General features: G+C 41.0%; 1 protein-coding gene across 1 annotated transcript; it reads left to right on the top strand.

Moving 5' to 3' along the window:
- Positions 1–1,849: 1,849 nt before the first annotated feature.
- LOC114708973 (STAM-binding protein-like) lies at positions 1,850–11,694 on the top strand (the record flags this gene model as incomplete). Its single annotated transcript, XM_028892594.2, has 4 exons — positions 1,850–2,062; positions 3,246–3,383; positions 8,404–8,516; positions 11,652–11,694. Coding segments are annotated over 4 exons (507 nt in total), but the record flags the coding sequence as incomplete, so codon positions are not given.
- Between the last annotated feature and the right edge of the window lie 9,499 nt (positions 11,695–21,193).

The raw sequence follows: 21,193 nt of genomic DNA, 5'->3' as shown, positions 1-21,193 counted from the left end.
TGTTTTTTTGTTTGTTTGTTTGGTTTTTTAGGGAAAACACTGACATAATATTATGAGACAAGGAGCCTCTAATGATGAGGCTGAGGTCTTATTCTGTTGGCTATATATTGGCGGGCATGCAGCCTACCCTTAGGAGCAATGTATTTCCCCAGTGAGAATCTTTTGGATGCTGTGGGATATTGCTTTTGTACACTGGTTTAATAAAACACTAATTGGCCAATAGCCAGGCAGGAAGTATGGGTAGGAGGGGAGCTGATGCTGCCTCAGCATAGCAGTGCAGAGGAGAGGGATGGCTGGGAATGGGGTTCAAGTCATGCATGAGATACTGCTGCCTCTCCCCACTTGTTTTCTTATTCTCTTTTCTGACATTAGAACTGTTTTAATTCTCCATTTCTGTTTTGTATTGCAGACTATAAATAACGTTTTTGAAAAAGCCAAGAGCCTAAAAATCACACTCTGAAGACATCATGCTAAGGAGTATGAAGGCAGATGTGCTGAAGCACCTGTGCATCCTTGCTCACACATCAACGTGCACATTCTGACAAACAAACACAGATCATGGAAATGTGCAAACACACTCACAGTTCATACATAAAGGATTTTAAAAGGGAAATTACAAATATTGCAGAAAAAAGTTCTCAAATATCTCAGCTAATTTATTTCATGTTTTATTTTTTAATTTTCATTTGTATAATTTGGCTTTAAAACCTGATTAGGTCTGAATTGAGATCCTGCCACCTCAGCAAGCAAATGCTAAATTTCCAAGTATGCATCACCAAGGCTAGCTTTTCAGATGTTTCTAAAGTATTGGTTGATTCTTGTCTTGCCTTGCAAGTGTCAAACTCTCTTCTTGAATGAGGAGAAGCTGCAAGCCAAATTACAATGATCTGTCTCAATTAGGCACAGGTGAGAGAGTTGGCCTTTCCCAGCTGTGAGCTTGTGTACTCAACAATCTACACATCTGTATAATATAATGAAGAAGCAGGGGTAAGCTGCTCAGTTCCTATTGGACTGGAAAAACAACCAGGAGAGGGATGACTGGTTCCAGCTAAGTGGAGCCATCTGTCCTTGGGACTTTGATGGGCTAAGTGTACCATCTTCACTCACATTTGGATTTGAGGCTGCAACTTCTCTAGGTGGTATGTGCCACGGGTGATCCTGTAGTTCCAGGGTCTCAAGGGTTTCCTCCATCCCTACGACATGCCCTATTAGTGACAGTCTGTGATGGTATGACCTTGAGAAAATCTCTGTGTATGCTTTCATGCAACTGCAACCTCTTGAAATCTGGCGGGGTTTATTGTGGCCTCACAGCTCTTGGGGGAAATGGTCTACATGACTGAGCATGCTCACAACAGGCTTTCTTCAAGTGGAAATTCTGCAATACTTGTAGTTTGTCTCAGCCTAAGTCTGAAAGGTACAGACCATGGAAGCCACTTTCATGAGACTCAGTCTCAAGACCCATGAGGACCCAGGGAAACGTTAAGTCCAGACCTGAGAGTCCAGTGGCCAGCAGACCTGGAGATCTGAACCACAGATAAAGAAGACATGTCTGTCCCAGGAGGGACTCAGCAGAAGTTTACATTTCTCTGTCTGTTTGTCCTGTTTAGTCTCCATGTTACCCACCAGAGTTGAGAGGGCCCTTTGCCCACTGAGTCTGTGAACCTACACAGAAATTTCTTTGCAACCAACTCAAGGTCACACCCAGAAATATGTTGTTCCATCCACTGACAGTAAAGACCATGCTCACAACTACCACTCAGCTGTGGCCAGAGCTTGGAGAAGAAACTCCCTGCCTATTTTGTGGTTCCATCATGGGGAGGGGGGCTGCTGGAGAGAATACCAATGACTTTGTGTTTTTCCTCCAGGCTACCAGACTGAGTTCTGCTCAGGGACACCAGGCCCTGTAACCTCAGACTTCTTTCTCCTTTCCATTGCAGTTCTGAACTCCAAAGGCCTCTGCCCTGTGGTCCTTCCAGAGGATTTATGGGATCAGTTCCTGCTTTCTGCAAAGAACAATACCAAAAAAGGAATAGAAACATGTGGAGTCTTATGCGGGATACTGGTAAAGATATGAAGACTCCTTGATCTGAGACCGTTTCTTCCCCCTTGGCTTCCCATGCTGTGGATGATTGATTGATAAATAAAGTGCTGATTGGCCATTAGCCAGGCAGGAATTATAGGTGGGACAAGAGAGAGAGAGAGAGAGAGAGAGAGAGAGAGAGAGAGAGAGAGAGAGAGAGAGAGAGAGAGAGAGAGAATTCCGGGAAAGTAGAAGGCTGAGGCAAAGAGATGCTGCCAGCCACTGCCATGAGAAGATGTTAAGATACCAGTAAGCCACTAGCCACATGACAATTTATAGATTAGTAGAAATGGGTTAATTTAAGATATAAAAACAACTAGCTAGAATCCTGCCATGGCCATACAGTTTATAAATAATGTAAGTTTCTATATGCTTACTTGGTGGGGTCTGAGTGGATGTGAGACTGGTAGGTGAGAGAGATTTGTCTTGACTGTGGGCCAGGCAGGACCAGAAAAACTCTAGCTACATTCCCATGACTCCTAGAAAACATATCCTGGGGCCATGTCCATACATATCACTCCACAGAAGGAACCATGGATGACAAGGCCTGGCCACTTGGAATTTGATGATTTTGCAATTGGTTGCTTTTCAGCGTCCCCTGAACTGAGCAATTTGTTTCAATGGTATAGTTAGAAATTTTCACTCTAGTGGTGGCTAATGCCTGTAACTCCAGTCATTGGCAAACTGAGGCTGGAGGTTTCTTGCAAGTTCAAACCTGGCTCACATACAGAGTGAGACATTGAAGTAAAAGCAGGCAGGCTGCCATGCAGAATGTCTGGTGTGAGACATGGAGATAGGCATATTGACTAATTTTAAAAGGAGGAGGACTCAATTCCTTTTGTAGCCTGGTCTGATCACCTATTCTCTGGTAAGTCTTGGAATATAAATTAAACACTTCAAGACCCTCATGCAGGCCTACTGGGCTGCTGCAGGGAAGACCCTAGTCCTGGGATGTGCTAGGAGGGACATGTCAGGTTCATCTTATCCTCTGTGCCTTCATACAGTACCCAGCAAAGCACTGGAGCAGTGTTTCAGGTGGAGAAACACTGAGGTGAGGGAGAAGGATGAGAGTCACTCACTGGGGTGGGGGCTTCCTTTACTTGTGTTATGAGAGAGTAGGATTGACAGTGCCAGGGAATTGTAACAAGTTGTTTTCTCTTGTCAGGTAAGGGAAGAATATCAAGTCACTCATATTATAATCCCTATGCAGAATGGAGAGCCTGATTATTGTTATGCTGAGAATGAGGAGGAACTCCTTTTTATTCAAGAAGAGCTGGGGCTTCTCACCTTAGGTTGGATTCATGTAAGCTAACTGACCTCCCTGTGGCAGGTCTTCTTCTAAGCACACTGCCTATTTCTTTCTCTGTACAGAGTCAATCCTTTCCAGATCATCTGTCTCTGAGCACAAGCAGTCACCAGTGTTCCAGCCTTGAGTCAAAGGCACATTTTCTGGTGTATTTCCAGCTCTTCTAATTTTATCTCTTACTCAAAGTAATTCTTCAAAGTTCCAATATCTTGTGAATAGATGAATAATGATAGCTTCCCTAGGATGCATGAGAACATGGTGTAGAGACCATGTCCCTAAAAGCTGTATGACTGGATGTATTTTAACTAAGTCAAGACAACTCATTCTAATGATTGCATTTTGTCTTTATGGAGAAGCACTTGTTTTGTGCATACCAAAATAGCACCTGCATGCAAGATTTTCAAGTAGCTGGTCATGCTGTGAAGGCTTGTGGTGATCTTGAAGGAAATATAGTTCCTTCCTTAGAGTATTCTTCTGAATGATTCATTTTTATGGCTTCAAACTCACAGAACATGCGGTTTCTCTTAGAATGGGACAGGTATAAACCACAATCAGGTGGTTATTTCTAGGTTTTGTGAGATCACAAGTACTTTTGTACTCATAGCTTGGGAAGTGCTGATATGTGAAGCAGTCTCCTGTATCTTCATGCTTCAGTTGCATAAATTCTTACTGCTTTGCCTAACAATAATATACCATGGCAGATGGAAATTTGTCCTTTTGTGCCTGGAGATCATACAGAAAATGAGCACCAGTTTCGATGAGGCAGAGTCCGTTCTATTCTTCAGGGGATAAATACAGGGCACTGTGGGTTTCTTGGAAAGAAGAGTCCCACTTGAGGTGACTTAATGATTTACAAAGAAGCCCAAGGAGAGTTCCATGGGGAAGGGTTCTTGCATCGGTGAGCAGTCTGTCCATTGGGATTTGTGGTTGATATTAGAAAAGGATGGCAGATTTGTGTTGACATGACCCTTCAGAGCCATGCTGTCCATTGTCCGGTGTGGCAGAAAGAACAGACCTGCTTTTGAGTAAAGAGAGAACTCTCTGGGTGTTTTGGGCAGAAAAATGATGTGATCAAAGCCAGACTCAGAAGGTAAAATGAAGGAGTGACAAGGCTGGTAACAGTGAGGAGGTCAGTTAACATTTGGGGGCTGGTAACTTCCAATGACAATGAGAGAGTGATGGCCATGTGCACAGGAATGTGGGGTTTCAGAGATCCAGGGGCTGAGGAATAGGGGTTGTCAAGTCTGTGACGGGGCAGGCTTGGAGTTGGACCCATGGGGATGGCATAAGCATGAGTGGGGCATCTAGAGGAAGACAGACTTTCGAAGTGGGGTTCAGTCCTACCTTGGGGAATTTAAGGCACTTGTGAGATATCACATCTGTGGGGCTTTTGCTGGCAGTTGGAAGGAGGTTTTGGGAAGCCAAGTGAAGGCAGGGGAGGAAACTGTGACTTCTGAATGGAGCTGGCCCAGAAAACCTGGTAAATAAGGAGTGTTGACAGCAAGAGAAATGATTGGCTGACAGCTGAGGAGGAGATCTAATGAGGAGAGCAGGAACACAGTGGGGGAAGACAGAGACACAAGGCTGCAGGAGAAATGGTTATGGGGTTCACAGAAGACACACAGCGGGGACAGTGGGGGAATGAGTTCAGTATGAGACCCAGGGACAGGCTCCAGCAGAAGAGGATCCAGATCTCATGCTGGAGCTGGAGCTCATTGAGGATGTTGGCTAATGACTTTTAGGCCTTGGTGGGCAGAGACTGCAAGGTTTAAAGAAGCCATGGAAAGCTCGGTGTACTGGCACAGTCCTGGAAGCCTAGCATTCAGGAAGGTGGGCTTGCTGGATGGTGACTTTGGCACCAACCTGTGCTACACAGCCAGACTGTGACTTGAAAACAATGACATTTGATGAATTTATGGCTATTGTGGAGCTTGTCAGGACTGTCATATTGAAGATTACATCTATGTAGGCCATAGATTCTGGGGGGGGGGGAGAGAGACAGACAGACAGACAGACAGACAGACAGACACAGACACAGACACAGACACAGACACAGACACAGACACAGAGAGATGGAGGCTACTCTTTTTAGAAGTGGTTAACAGAGTACGGACATGTATAAGAACTGGGAAATGGTTTCATCATGGTTTTGTCTTGTTGTTTTTTGTTTTCTTCATTTTAGTTTTTTCTTTGATGTTCTTTAGTTTTACAAGTGCTTCATATTTTAAAATATAGCTTATTTGTATTGTACATATATGAACACCATAGTTTAATGACTCCTTGAGGAAACAGGAATTTGCTGAGAACCTGGTCCATCTTTCCTAATTCCTTCCTCTGAGATTGATCTACCTCTTGCTCTAACCATCTCTTCTTTGGTTTCTATAGAGTTCATCTCCTAAGTGTGCCTCCCTCCATGCTATCAGTACTTCATATCTGCTTATGTCCTGAAATGCAATGGATAGATATATGACTTTTACATCTGGCTTGTTTGCCTTAACATCTGCAAGGTTCCTCCCTACTCTGGCATGCAGTTGTTTGATGTGTGTTTACACCTGGTGAGCAAGTGAAGGAGGGGAGGGGAGAAAAGGAAAGAGGGGTAAGATAATGTGACAGTAGTGAGTACATTACCATACCCGAAGGGCAGAAGGGGCTCCTCTTCACATAGGGAGAAATCATGTAGGGAGATCTCAGAGGCAGGGTTGAAGACATGGAGCAGAAGACCCTGAGAGACTGCTGAACTGATGTTTTAAGGAGTCATGGGAACTCTGGGTGAAGATGGAATCAGAGTCTGCTGTTAGCAGAAGGAAAGTGGAGGTTAAGTTAGATGGTGAAGGACAAAACTTGGAATGGTTACTTGTTGCTTTGGAAAGGAGGCTCTACTTTTGTTTCTACATAAAACCAGAGGATATGGATTTGTTCCAGGTTAAGATACATCAGGTTTGACCAGTCAAGATATTATGAAAGGTCTCTGATGACACTATGGCCCAGATGATCCAACATCCAGAATGATTTCAAGGCAACTGGCTCAGACAATACACACTCACAGACTACTCCATAATCCTAAAATTTTCTTTGTGTCCCCATAAGATACAGTGCCCCCATCCAGCAGGAAGTAGTATGAGAAGCTACACCCAAATTCCCAAATACACCAAACTGGCTTTGGAGATGGAATTGGCTCACTCCTTCTCTAAACCCAAACATTGCTTTAAAAAAAAAGTTGGGAGATTCTTTTGTCCCATATCAGAAGAGCCCTCTGGTGTGGGACAGAGAAAAACCAATATTTTTATTTAAATCGGGTTGATTATAAATGCAATCTCTTTCTAAAGAAGAAAAGGGATATGATATAGATATGATAGGATGAAAGGGTAGATTATTGAATCTACTTTTTAAAGAGAAACTTGTAAAAATAAAAATATTTTACATTGATATGGATTTTAGTTTATTAATACAAGTTTAAACTTAATTTTGTTATACTGTATATATATTTCTATTCTCGTTTGAGGTATTATATTTATGTAACTCATTTAGAATGTAATGGATAATTAAGAAATACAGATTAATAATTAGTATTCTATGATAGTCATGTTGTTTTCTAGGTATACATAGATATAATTCAATTAGGTAGGTAATATTCAAACACTTCAAGACATACAGAATATGGCATTTGAAATGTTTTAAAAATTTAGACTTTCTGGACAGTGAGACATGTCTGCTCCTGACAGCACTGATTTACTTCAGAGAGGAGGATGGGCATGGAAGACACTCAATATGGAGTTTATCTTCACCTTGGCAAAAGTAGCCATTTGGGCAAGAAACTGTTCTTGCCTGGACTGCTTGATCAACTGGACATGCAGTACCCATAAGAAAGTGACCACTGAATTTTGCTTGGATAAATGGTCCTTCAGGTTCCTGCTTCACAGAAGAGACTGCCAGATACTCTATAGGACACAGAGAGAAGTAACTGAGAGACTCTAGGCCTGTGGGCTGAAGACAGAGGCCTCAACTTTACAAAGGAACATTAGGTGACTGTCCAGGCTGCCAGCTGTCTCTGTCTACTCTTGCAAGACTCCTGAAAATTGCTTGCATCCTTCTTCCATTTCTCAGGTAATATGATATCCTTCTGAGTTCTTTGATATAGTTGAAGACTAGATAATTATAATTTTCCTTAGTTATAATAAAAGATAAGTTAGATATGAAACCTTAGACTCACAAGTATAGGATAGATAGGATATCTTCTTTAATTTTGCCAAATACAAATAGACTAGATATTATAAATAGACTAGATATTGTAACTGTAATTCTTGCTTGATAATTGTTTTTGTTATATGTAATTTTACTATGTGAAAGTTAAAACCTTCCTTTTTGGAAAAAAAAGAAAAGGGGAAGTTCTGTGGATATCGCTCTGTATAAATACAATGCTGATCGGTCAGTAGCCAGGCAGGAAATAAAGGCAGGACAAGCAGAGAAGAGAATACTGGGAACAGGAAGGCTGAGTCAGGAGCCATTGCCAGCCACCGCCATGTGTACCAACATGTAAGATACTGGTAAGCCACGAGCCATGTGGCAAGGTATAGCTTTATAGAAATGGGTTAATTTAAGATGTAAGAACTAGATAGCTAGAAGCCTGAGCCATTAGGTCAAACAGTTTAAATAATATAAGAGTCTGTGTGTTTATTTCATAAGTGGGCTACGGGACTGCTGGGGCTTGGCAGGAGCTGGAGAGTTTCTCTTTAGACAGTCAGTATAACTAGGCATGGATGAATAAAGGGATCTTGTCCTCAGGGAGGGGCCAGCTTAGAAGTAATTTGGAGAGCTTCAGATTATTTGGACTTTTATGGATCAGGAAGACCGAAGAGATAATGCCTTCTTCCTTCTCCACCTAGAAGATCAGAGCATTTTCCTGGCACGATTTTGGGAATCATGGTGGGAAACAGTTGTTGAAGCTCCTCAGGACTGCCTTCCTTTGTGATCAGGCATGAGGCTCACTGGGAATTCTTGGCTTCTTTTGTCTTCTCAGACCCATCCAACCCAGACAGGCTTCTTGTTGAGTGTGGATTTACACACTCATTATTGTTACCAGAAGATGTTGCTGGAATCCATTGCAGTGGTGTGTGCACCCAAATATAAACAGTGAGTATGTAGGATTCAGGTCTGGAAGTTACAAGAGCAAAATGCTCCATGGCTCAGAACACTGTGAAAATGAAGTAATATCCAGAGTGAAGTGATTGCTATGAAAGCCTCCCTTTAAGGTGCACATTTCTAATTAATGCCAGCTGCTCTTAAAAGATGTGCTGACACCATTGCTGGGTTCCATCCTCAAGAAGTGACCTCAAGAGCCAGAGGTTAAAGAAATTCCACACTGGACACTGCATACGAGTGTCATCTCTTATCATTCCCAATGTCATGTTAATTTGAGTTCCTCAGCAGAGCTAATCTTGGGAAAGCAATGAATCATCCTGCTTTCTTTTGTAATAGATGGATCAAGAACAGAGAAGGAGAACAAGAAATAAGAGACCATGATAAATGAAGACCACATGAGACTAGGAAGAAGCAAAGTGCTAGAGAGATCCACAGAAATCCACAAAGATACCTCCACAATAGACTACTGGCAATGGTCGAGAGACAGCCCGAATTGACCTACTCTGGTGATAGGATGACCAAACACCCAAATTTTTATGCTAGGAATCTCATCCAATGACTGAAGGAACCAGATGCAGAGATCCACGGCCAGGCCCAGGTGGAGCTCCAGGAGTCCAGTTGGTGAGAAAGAGGAAGGTTTGTATGAACGAGAATTGTTGAGACCAAGATTGGAAAAAGCACAGGGACAAATAGTCAAATGAATGGAAACACATGAACTATGAACCGATAGCTGAGGAGCCCCCAACTGGATCAGGCCCTCTAGATAAGTAAGACAGTTGATTAGCTTGAACTGTTTGGGAGACATCCAGGCAGTGGGATCGGGACCTGTCCTCAGTGCATGAGCTGGCAGTCTGGAACCTGGGGCTTATACAGAGGACACTTGGCTCAGCCTGGGAGGAGGGGACTGGACCTGCCTGAACTGAATCTACCTGGTTGAACTCAATCCCCAGGGGAGTCTTTGCCCTGGAGGAGATGGGAATGGGGGTGGGCTGGGGGGGAAGATGGAGTGGGGGAAGGGGGGAGGAAAAGGGAATCCGTGGCTGATATGTAAAATTAAATTAAATTATAAAATAAAAAAAATAAAAGTTTGTACTCTGGATATTGTCTCACAGAGGCTATTGAACCCTGGTTTCAGCACACCCCCACCTTGTTCCTCACAATGATTTTCCTAATAGACCTAACTTTTTGTTTGATTCTTCTTCCTTCTCATTTCCACTATTGAGTTCCTTTGCATCATTAGGTCAATGTTCAAGAAAGGGATCCAGAGACAGTGAGACAGACAGAAAGGGCCGTACACATACAGGGGTAAGAAGAAGGGGAGGAAAGAAGAGGAGGACAAAAAAAAGGGAGAGGAGAAGAAAGAGAAGGGGAGGGAGGGTGACTGAGATATAAAAAAAGAAGACAAGGTCTAACAGGACAAAGATGGCGATGACTAGGAATAGGAGGAGGAGTTAGTTCCACATGGTCTATGAGGGAGGAAGAGCTGTGCAGAGAAGAGGAGAGACAGGAGGAGAGGAGGGGAGAAGGGAGAGAGGTGAAAGAGAAAGGAGAGGAGGAAGAGGAGAAAAAGAAAAGGAAAGAAGGGAGACAGGAGAAAGATGGAGAGGAGAGCTGGGTGGTGGTGGTGCACACCTTTAATCCCAGCACTCAGGAGGCAAAGGCAGTCGGAACTCTGTGAGTTCGAAGCCAGCCTGGTCTACAAAGCAAGTTCTAGGAAAGGTGCAAAGCTACACAGAGAAACCCTGTCTCAAAAAAAAAAAAAAAAAAAAAAAAAAAAAGATGGAGAGGACAGATAGGAAGGAGACTTGGGGGGGATATCTGCTTGACTGTGATTTTACTTTTTCTCATTTCAGAGTTTCAATTTTAACACTAACATCTTATGGATTAAAAGAGATATCATTGTGCCTCCAGAGAGGATTCCATTCCCATAAGCAGGACTTAGCTCTCTTCTGTGTACAAGAAATCGAGGCCATATTCCGAGCCAGGACATAGAGCTGATATGGTTGAACATCCTTTTGATCCTCACGGAAGGTCAACCTCATCACTCTCCTTCGTAGGAATCCATAATAACCGTGTATTTAGGAAGCAGTGGGCTGTGGATATCAGTTTCTCATATTTGCAACCTGGTCATTTACTGCCTTTGAGGGTGCTGGCCATCTGGATCATTTTTCCTGATAACTGGGGATACTAATACTATGTACTTTACAGGCTGTTGAGAGAATAAAGGAAGAGGGACTTGGGTGGACTTAGGGGCAGAGTGTGTCCTCAGCATGCTTGATGCCCTGGATTCCATGCCCAGTAACATGGGGGAAAGAAATAACCCACACAGTGTAGAATCCATTAGCTTATTCAAGGCTTACTACTTATTAATTTGTTATTCATCAATATCAGTTACTAGGTTTCAATCGGTGATCTCAATGTCAAGAAAAAAGCCATGTAAAATAGATAAAATTAAGCACATTTCATTCTGAAGTTTTGTGCTCACTTGCCTAGGAAGATGGTTTCTTCTCCCAGTTTGTATCTCTGATACACATTTAGTGTGATCAGGCCTCAGGGCCTCAGATCAATGAGATTCTGGCACTTTACTTCACATTAGCCTGCACTTTTCCATCCACTTTGATTCAGAATAAATGCAGCAACATAGTGGAAAGACCAGAACCCAGTCCTATAAAAAAAATATGAGTGAGGGATGCAGCCACAGAGATTCAAAGAAGGCTAAGGTCCTGAGATCAGAGTGCTAATTCCAAGTGGTAGAACTCTGTGTGTGTGTTTTCTATGTATCATAATAAATGTGTGTGTGTATTTGTATATAGTTTGCATCATACTCCTGATCCTAACAGTAAAATAAGACCTAATGAAATTTCAGCTTTCTTTTCTGTTTCAAGCACCAGGCCCTGGACTCATTTTCCAGCATAACTGAAATCTGCCATGATGGTGTTTGCCTATAATCCAGCACTTTGGAGTTAGTATCAGGAGAGTAATTTTAGGAACCCCCTGTCATACATAGGTTATGTGTTCTAGCCTAGGTCACACAAAGCTCTCTTTTGGTATAATATAAAAGGTATAAGCTGTTTCAAAACAGTAATTTTTCATGCCTTAACCACATTTTCTTTTCTCCAATTGCAGGATTGCAGTCATGTCACCATCCAAAACAGCAGATTTGCAATGAGTTAAATCCCACACACCTACATCAGTGGGAGCGTGTGTGTGTGTGTGTGTGTGTGTGTGTGTGTGTGTGTGTGTGTGTGTGTTTTCAACTTATGTTAAGTATGTTACATCTGTTTCATGTATGTTGCATCTTTGTCATGTATGTTCACGGGTGTGTATGAATGGCACACTGTGCTCATTCACAGAGCCCAGAGGAAGACACTGATGTGTGCTCTATTAATGAAGCTTATTTCAAGTTAAAATAGTATATTAGTCATTCATAATGCCTGGAAATTGATTTTATTAGATAGCTTATTTGTTATTAGTTTTAGATGATATTTTCTGGCCAGGATCCAGTATAGGTGTAAGGGCCCAATGCACACACTTGCTGGCTTGCCTCACCTGCCTCAGGGAGCCTAGAGGACAGGTTGTAATGCCAACACTCACTAACCAACTGAAGAATGAAGGTCTCCATTGGTCCCAGACATCAGCCTACATGTCTCACGCTGATTGAAGGCTTCTTTGACAGACAAATGACTTTTTGAAGAGATAAGGCACAGAACTTGAAACTAACTGATAATGACATAATTTAAAGAGAAATTTCTGACTCAGATGAGTCTTATTGCTTTTTGAGTGGCTGTATGCCATGATGAGGCTTAACAACAATGTACATAGAAACTGAAGTGCCTGGTGCACTTTGTCCTTGAAGGTCCACGCTGGCCATCTTCCTGTAGCTTAAGGAGATGTGACAGGTGTAAAACCTCTTGACCATAACCCGAGCTTGCCACTCCTCCCTCTACCTTGTGCTCTTCCTGAGGCCCAGACCCTCTACAAGCTCCTCCCATCCAAGGTTTTGCTCCAACCAAGGCACACTTCTCACATCCAGGTGTGAAGTGTGTCGGGGCAAGCCTTGCCATGGGCCTCTGTGTGCCAGCCCCACCATCACCTCACGTCCTCTTCATGTCCCGCCCTCCAAGGCTTGGGGCACCTGGGGCACAGCTGATGCAAAGCTCTGGCTTGCCTGAGGCCTTTACATGCCACCATGGTCATATCACTTGCATCCTCAGAGCCCTTTCTGGCCTCCGAGCAGGCTGTGGTGCTCAACAATCTGCTGCAGGAAGAGCTGGGCCCCTGTAGGCTCAAGCTCTGTGCTTAGGGAGCTACTCTATCAGGGACTATTAGCATCTGATGCTGGACCACATGAGCATGGCCAAAGCCAAAGAGCAGGAGTGGGTGAGGGTCCAGGGCCACCTTGTTCCCAGTGCCATGATAGGGATTACTCAACACCCTACACTTGTGCATTCCCTGGGTGCCTTCCTAGGTGACTTTGTCTTAGCAAGATTTGGCCCAATTACATTCCACCTGCAAGTTAAGGGCCATGGGAGTGGCTGCCTCACCTGCTCACCTTCCTAGAAGGTGCCGGTTCAGCAGGGTTAGAGGGCAGGGAGCTCTTTGCTAACTTCAACAACAGGACAAGTGCATTACAAACAGTGCACCAGAGCTGCTCCTTGGCCTCACATCTGTAGGTACAACTTGGATGCTAAAGAGGTTCTCTGAGGCCTTTTCCCTACATGGTGCACCCTGACCTCAAATCTTGTGGAAGCTATAGTTGCTTATTAATTAAATTTTTTAAAAAATTATCTGTTTATATTGTAAATGATCATTTTGCCTGCATACAAGTATGTGCATCATAGGTGTACCTCATTCCCAAGGAATCAGAAAGGGGGAGAGTATCAGACTCCCTGGAACTGGAACTATAGCTGCCAGTTGGGAGCTGTCATGTGGGTGTTAGGAATTGAACTCAGGCCTTCTGCCAGCAAAGTATTTTAAACTATGTGTATGTGTGTGCCATGTGGATATGTGCACCCAAATTTAGGGCCCGGAGAGAGCCTTGGAGCTGGAGTTAAAAACAGTTGTGAACCTACTGATTGGTGCTGGAAACTGAACTCAAGTCATATGCAAGAGCAACACATGCTCTTAATCACTGAATCATCTTTCCATCCCTCATGGAAGTTACTTAAAGGTTTTGTGATTGTTTGTTTTTTGTTATGGAGGAGTACACATGTGAAACGTGGTGGTCATAGGATAATTTCGTGGAGTTCTCTACTTCAATCTTTATATTGGATTTAGGGATCAAATGCAGGCTGCCAAACAAAAATCACCACATTGAAGGTGAGTTGGACAAGCAAACCATAGAAGGAAATGAGGCCAAGAGAAATCACAATAATCAGAGACACACTTTTTGACAGGCTCAGGAGTCCCATAAAAATGCTAAACTAAAAACTAGAATAAGTTCACAGAGGACCTGGTGCAGACTTGTGTGTGCTCTGTGCTTGCTGCTTTAGTCTCTGTGAGTTCCTACCAGCTTTCCTCAGTTGATTAAAAGGGCTTCATTCTTCTGGTGTCCTCCATCCCCTCTGGCACTTACACTCTGACTTCTTTTCTTCAGAGTTCCCTGAGCAATGAGGGGAGGGAGTTGATGGAGACATCCTTGTCTGTCTCTTCTTCATATTCATTCTCTCTCTCTCTCTCTCTCTCTCTCTCTCTCTCTCTCTCTCTCTCTCTCTCTGTTTTCTGTCTCCCTCCCCCATATAAAGTATTTGTTCTTTCAGAAATTATTAGTTCTATTGACAGCATGGAATCAGATATGTCAAGAGTTGGAAGATAATAATTTAGCAGGGTATGTCCCTGGTAATCAGACAAGTGAAGGCACAAGAAAACCAGTGCAATAAAAATAAAGCCAATGACTAGCGTGTGAAAGCACAGTGTTCATGCAATATTTCTGCTGGGAATCTTATCTCAAATCTCCTCAGGACACCCAAGAGGGCCATGGTAAATATGTAACTGATGGTTCACATCTCAGGTGCATTTGCACTAAGTTGCAAGTGCAATTTTACATTTAGATTTGTAGGTAATAGAAAGAAAAATGACCAGCAGAGAGATGAACTGATACACACATTCACATATAGATGGATGAGCAATGGCATATAATGATAGATAAACAAGTTGATTGATGATGAGTAGATAATCGCTGGATAATAGATGATAGAGATATGGGTAGGTGATAGACAGATCCACTGTTGTAAAGAAGAGAAAAATATATGAAAGAGCAGACAAAAAGGAAAAGAGGATAAAGAGAAACAGGCTAGAAAAGACAAAGAGTAGGAGGATAATGATGCAAATTTGAAGAGCATAGAATAGAAAGTGTTAGGTTTTTTCTAACAAGATTGCCTGTAATTTGCAACAGTGAGAAACAGATGGAATTCTGGATGTCTAGACAACCCATCCATTATTAGTGAAAGAACCAGAATACAAGAAGAAACCCTTCTTAATTTTAGGTAACTGCTCTCTATTTTTGGAAAACAAACCGAGGATAATTATGTTTTTCATACTCTATCTGCCCTATTAGTTTTATCTTTTTTTAGTTATTCAAATATTGTATTTCTGTTCACCCAGTTCTTTAAGCCTTGTATTTCTGTTCTTACCCAGTTCTTTAAGCCGGAGTCTCTCTGATATTTTCAGTCACCAATAATGTGTGTGGCTGTATTTTTGGTCAACAACTACATAATTCCTCATTCATATGTGCAGCATCTAGAGATTTGACCTGTAGAATATAATCAGAGTCGCTGTTGCTATTTACAATGAAACCTCTTGTCTCATGAATAGGTTTTATTAAGTGTTCACAATGGCAGATAAACAGGAAGAAATATGCCAGGTATTTCATAGTGATCAACACAGTCATTTCTTCTACCTATAAAAAATAAAAGCACAAGGCAGTACTTTATAGGAAAGGAAAACAATGGATAGAACCATGAAACATATTTAAAACAGAACTCTATTCTTCACTAGAAGGGATTTCTAGCTTGACTTTCAAAATGAGACTTACATAGGGTTAGAAAGTCAGACAGCCTGGAAATTGTGTATGTAAAAGCCCACAGGCTAGTGTTATCATAGTGTGTATATGACTAACATGGTATCCATGTTTCATAAAGTGCTGTATTCAATATGCTGACAAATGTATTGTACAAAGCACACAGAGAAAGGTTCTTAGTGAGGCCAAAGACTCACAAAATATAAACCCAATACCTAGAATTTTAATCCTGATGTAAAGAGAGCCTGTGTGCAGCTAAACTGTACATCCACAACTAAAGTTGCTAGTTTTTTGCTAATGGAAGTTCCTTCCCTGTGGAGCTGATGGTAGCTCCTTTCCTGTGGGCTTGTGGAGAGGAAAGAGAAGTAGGCCCAGTGAATTAATTGAGTCAGATCTTGAAGAATGGTTCTGTGAAGTTTGTTAAGTGACTAAATTAACTTGGGTTTCTCAGCTGTCCAAGTTCTCTGTGTTGTTCTAAACCCACTGCTTGATTCTGAAGAAGAATTGTAAAAGTAATCCACTACAATGTCTGAAAATGTGAATCTGAGAAAAGCAATTGGATTTCTCTTATATTACAAGTATAGTCACTAACAGCTCTATGCCTCAGAACGTTTCTCCTTGTTTATGATTAGGTTTTATTCTTAATATGGATACCAAATTCCAGAACTTTAAAATTTTATCATCTAAGTTTATCATATTTTAAAGGTTCAGTCATCATACATATTTGTGAATATCTTGTTTCTATTATTAAAAACAAAACACATGAAGAATATAAACTAGGAATATAGCTTAGTGGTAAAGTGTGGCTAGGTCCTAAGAGCCATCCTCGACACTCCAAAACAAATACATAAAAGAAAGAAAAGAAAAATACCATCGTGAGGGTAGAAATATAGTTCAGTAGACAAAGATGATTACCCCAAAGCCTGAAAAACAGAGTTGGATTCTAACAATATTCATAGTAGAAGGAGATGTGCGAAATGGATCTCTGGGTCCAAAAAAATGACCATACATTCTGAAGTATTTGGGCAGTGAAAAAAATGTTTTACTTCTGCAAAAGGGAGCACAAACAAGCTGAATAATCAAGCAAGCATATCCAGTGGAGATATTGTTGAGGTTTTCATTCTTAACCCAACTTGAGTGGTCAACATTCAGATTTACATATAGTAGGTTCCTAGTTACAGCTTCTAGAAGATTCTGACCATTCTGATTTTCTTAAAGGACAGTGATATTTCGTTATATTTCTTCCCATTTGCTGTGTATATAACTCCTTTTCTTGGGTTGGGAATATGGGAGGCTTAGCAGTCAGAGAGAACACATGACTTAGAAGAATAATCCATGATACTAATAATGACAGAGATTAAAGGAATGAATGTAAGAGCCTAAAATAATGACTGAATCTCTGTCTCAGCCAGCTAAAGTGACCCAGTGATTTTCCACGTGAAGCTGCCTGTAACTCCACTCTCAGGTCTTCTGTGCATAGAGCTGTGGTTGCACAAGGAATTCATGGTGGATATAATCCTCTAAGTACTTGGCATCATCATCACTCATATACAGAAAAGAAACTACAGCGCTGCCTAGCTCTTCACACTACAATTCAATACGGCAGCTATGAACACCTGCTTCTCATAGTGCAATTTAGGATAAATTGGAGAAGTTGCTGCTTGAGTTTTAACTACAGGTAAGAAAACTGAAACACTGTCATTTCCCATAAAGAGTCATCCATTTCCTTTTGTGGTAGCTGTATATGTATCAAAGGATAAAAACTGGCATTTGCAAAATTATGGTATGCGTTGAAGCTAATACTTTCTATTTTAATTTATAATCTCATGGTGATCCACATTTATGTGTCTTGTGTTTCTTGAAGGAGCAGATTACACACAGTGAGTTCCCTGTTTTCTATATGCCATTGAGTCTTATGAAATTACAATTCTTACTGTGAAGCAATATTGCCTGAGAGTTAGCAATCAGTGATTTAGTTTATTTTTCATTATTCAGCAATTGACCTGCTTCATAGTTTTGGAATTTAACTTTACACCCTGTAAGCACCTATCCCTGTCTATAATTCAATGGTTTCCAGGCACACCTTGATTTCTGCCTTAAGATACAGGCTTTAAGAAGTCCGTGTGTTAAATTTATAATTCATGAGACAGTGTTTAATAAAAGTAAGATGGTGACATGAATAGAAAATCACACAACAGCATCAAACACTGTTTTTCCAGGTATTCTCTGAACAAAATACATGTTATGGTGTCAGGTTTGGGGGCATTAGGTAAAGTCACCACCTGGATGCACAGTTCAGAGATGAGGCCAATTTGATCTAATGCATTCTCAACACCAGGATAAAGGGATACAGTTCCATCTCATACATCTTTCTGATTGCTTACTTTGGTGTAGTGTGATTCTAAAATTGATCTTTCCATCTGAGAATGTCTTCATGATTATTTTCTGTTATGAAATTCTTCTTACTCTTCAGGGTTAAGGTGATATCCAGGGAAAACACTCTGATATCTCTCACAAATACCTGCTTTTCTTCAGTACTCTGCTGTTCCGAGTCTCCATCTCTACCACACACTTAAGGTGCCCACCTGTGCAGTGCTCAGTTTGGATACATCTGCCTAAATCCTTGAGGTGACCCACCCTGTGCTATCAGGTCCTCTGTAGACAGACATCAGGAGATGAAGTATTTTAAAGACTCCTCACATGTCTGCCTTCTGTTTGTTCTCTCATTTCTCATTTCTTTTTGACATACTATTACTGAGAGCACTTGAAATTCTTTTGAAGAAAAGTCTACTGCAATGGAAGGTGAAAGCATTTACACAACTGTATCAAGTATGTAATAAGCATCATTATTTTGGAGTCATTTTTATATAGAAGATAAAAGCAAGTAGGAAGAGATATCAGTGATTTTCACAGTCACTAATTCCCTTTGCTAGAGAGAGTATCTTCATTGTTAAAGAAATTGAAGCCAGGTGAGGTCAATGATGGCATGTGCCTTTAGTCTCAGCACTTGGGAGACAGAGACAGGTGGATCTCTGTGAGTTCTGACCAAACTGGTCTACAAAAGGAGTTCCAGGATAACCAAGACTGTTACACAAAGAAACTCTGTCCCCAAAACAAAACAAAAACCAATAAACAAAGAAAACGAAGCTAAAATCTGTTAGTATTTAAATTGAATTAGAAAGCTCACTTGAACTCAGCATTTCAAATATGTACTTTTTGGAGCTCTTTCTGCTTAAATGTCCCAGAATTGATGTCACTCCAGTAGTCATCAACACCCCAACTCAGCAGCATTCTTTCTTAGTGTCTCCTAAAGTAGAGGAGAACACATGGACAAGGGGCTGATTTTACCTCTACTTATTCCAACCATTCCTTGTCAGAGGATCCCAGGTCTGTATGTTCACTTCTGCTGTCCATTGGTAACTCTTAAGAAGAGAATTTTTGTCATTGACAACTTTTATGCTTTCCACACCCGTATTTCCGTGTTTCCTCTGCTAAGAACTGCTACAGGTGTTGAATTTTTACTTTATCAGACACTATGTTACTCAGATACCAAAGGGAACTTCTCTGATTCAGTTTCCCAGTCCACAGCATAGAGTGGAGAGTATTTCATTACAGCAATCTCACAGCACTGTCACCTAAGCACGCGTGAGGTAGAAGACTGGGACATTTCTCCCTAGACCACACTTGGGTATGGAATCACAGAGTTTATCAGGGAACAACCAAACAACCAAACAGAATCCTTGCAGGGATTTGAGAAATACTGGAAGTTAAACAGAGGATTTGAGGCCTGAAGAAAGCAAATTCACACATTGCTGGTGAAATACACATGCACTGTAGTCCCACTTTTCAGGACAAACTTCTTGAGTCCAGAAGTTCAAGGCCATCCTAGGAAACAGAGAGCTGTTTGCTCATATATCAAGGAAAGGAGAGGACAAGATTGGATGAGTAAGTCAGTGGCAGTTTGGAGAGAGGAGAGAAGAAGGAGAGGAAATAGGATGATGACAAGAAAGGAAAGAAGAAAAGAAAGAAATGTCTCCCCTCTACTGATGTAGGTGTAGACCACAGATTTCCTCAAACCTGAAACATGCTTTTTCATATTTATTCTCATTTAACTCCCCTGGCTATGTAAGAGGAACTTCATATCTTCAATAAACTCTGTAGTTACTCAACCGATGCACCTGTCCATACTCTGACTTCATCCTCTTCTGAAGTGAAAGAGAGAGAAGGCAGCAGAGAAAATTCAGTATGCAGTTTTAAGGAGTTTTCTAGATAAACTGGTATGAGATTTTTTTTTCTTTATTCTAGGAATTCAAACTGATTTTTGTGTTTTATAAAGGTTCTTTTTCAATAGCACAGGCCATTCCCCCACAGGCCTGTGCAAATGCTTGTAAATTTTCAGCCAAAGATCATTCTGAAGAATAGAAAACAAATTGCTCTAGATTTTGAACTTAACTTCATTTTCCTCCCTTTCATGCCTGGTGGGTAACTACATGGACCACCAAAGACTGAAACAGATAAATGATAAATCAGTCTTGAGAAAAAAAAGTAATCTTAGTTAGAACTAATAAGAAAGACTAATTGTAGTCATTTATCTTCATGTCAGATCCATTATTACAGCAAAGATCTTCTGTGAGTGAAAATGGTCAAAGTGTTCCATGTGAATAAAGAGTTTATGACCTCCAACATTGCTGAGGTAGGGATGTAAAAAAGGACAATATATTCGCTGAAAATATTCTAAAGAAAATTTCAAATGAAATATACCACTCTCCTTGTTTGCTATAGTAAAACTATATGCATATATATGCTCCATTATATATTTAGCTGAGCTCCATGACTTATTTGTCCTTGTAGGGACCATTTCTATTTAAGCATTATTTTCAACATTTAAGTCAAAGATGGTATTTTGGTAGGATTTAGTGGATATTGCAAAAGACAAAAGTAAACTACATTTCATAGGCTTTGTTTAATGACACTTTCACATAAAATAAAATTTTTTCAATAATTTTTCTTTTTAAAGAATATTTCTTTAAAGATCAAATCACGATACTTTGACAAATAAAATATTTCCCTCCAATTTTTGCCTTGGTTTATTGAATAATAAATAATAAGTGACATCAGAGATTACAGTGTCTGCCATGTCTCATAACTGACACATTAGAAAGGTGAGATTTAAAGGAGCCTGGCGATGCCCAATGCCAAGGACCTAGTCTCTATATATGTCAGGAACACAGCACATCCGGGTGTTTTGCAGAGGGCTGAGGCTATATTGGAAAAGCATGTGGGAAAAGGTGTTTAAAGAGAAAACTAATGAAAAATCTAATGATGGAAATAGTAATAAAGAATAATGACTAGTAGAGGGAAGTTGTTCTGGGTCATGGATTGTGAACATGTAGTGATTATCACAGCATCCCAGAGTTTTTAGCAGTGAATTTAACTGACTTAGCCTCTTCTACTTACTATGCTTTCTACAAAGTAATATCTAATCTCCATTGGAATTGAAGTCCCTGGAAGATGGTCCACTTTAACTTTGATTTTACCCTGAGGTGTTTACCAATAATTGATCTTTGTTTCATTATGCTAGTTTTGGAAAAGGAAAAGGCCTTTCTCCATTTCAAAGGAAAAACTAATCTCATTATTTAAGGGTCCTTTG

This window comes from Peromyscus leucopus, unplaced genomic scaffold (assembly GCF_004664715.2).
Source record: "Peromyscus leucopus breed LL Stock unplaced genomic scaffold, UCI_PerLeu_2.1 scaffold_772, whole genome shotgun sequence".
NCBI classification, from domain to species: domain Eukaryota; kingdom Metazoa; phylum Chordata; class Mammalia; order Rodentia; family Cricetidae; genus Peromyscus; species Peromyscus leucopus.
The sequence above is the reverse complement of the archived record's forward strand: the minus strand, read 5'-3'. Positions and strand labels throughout refer to the sequence as shown.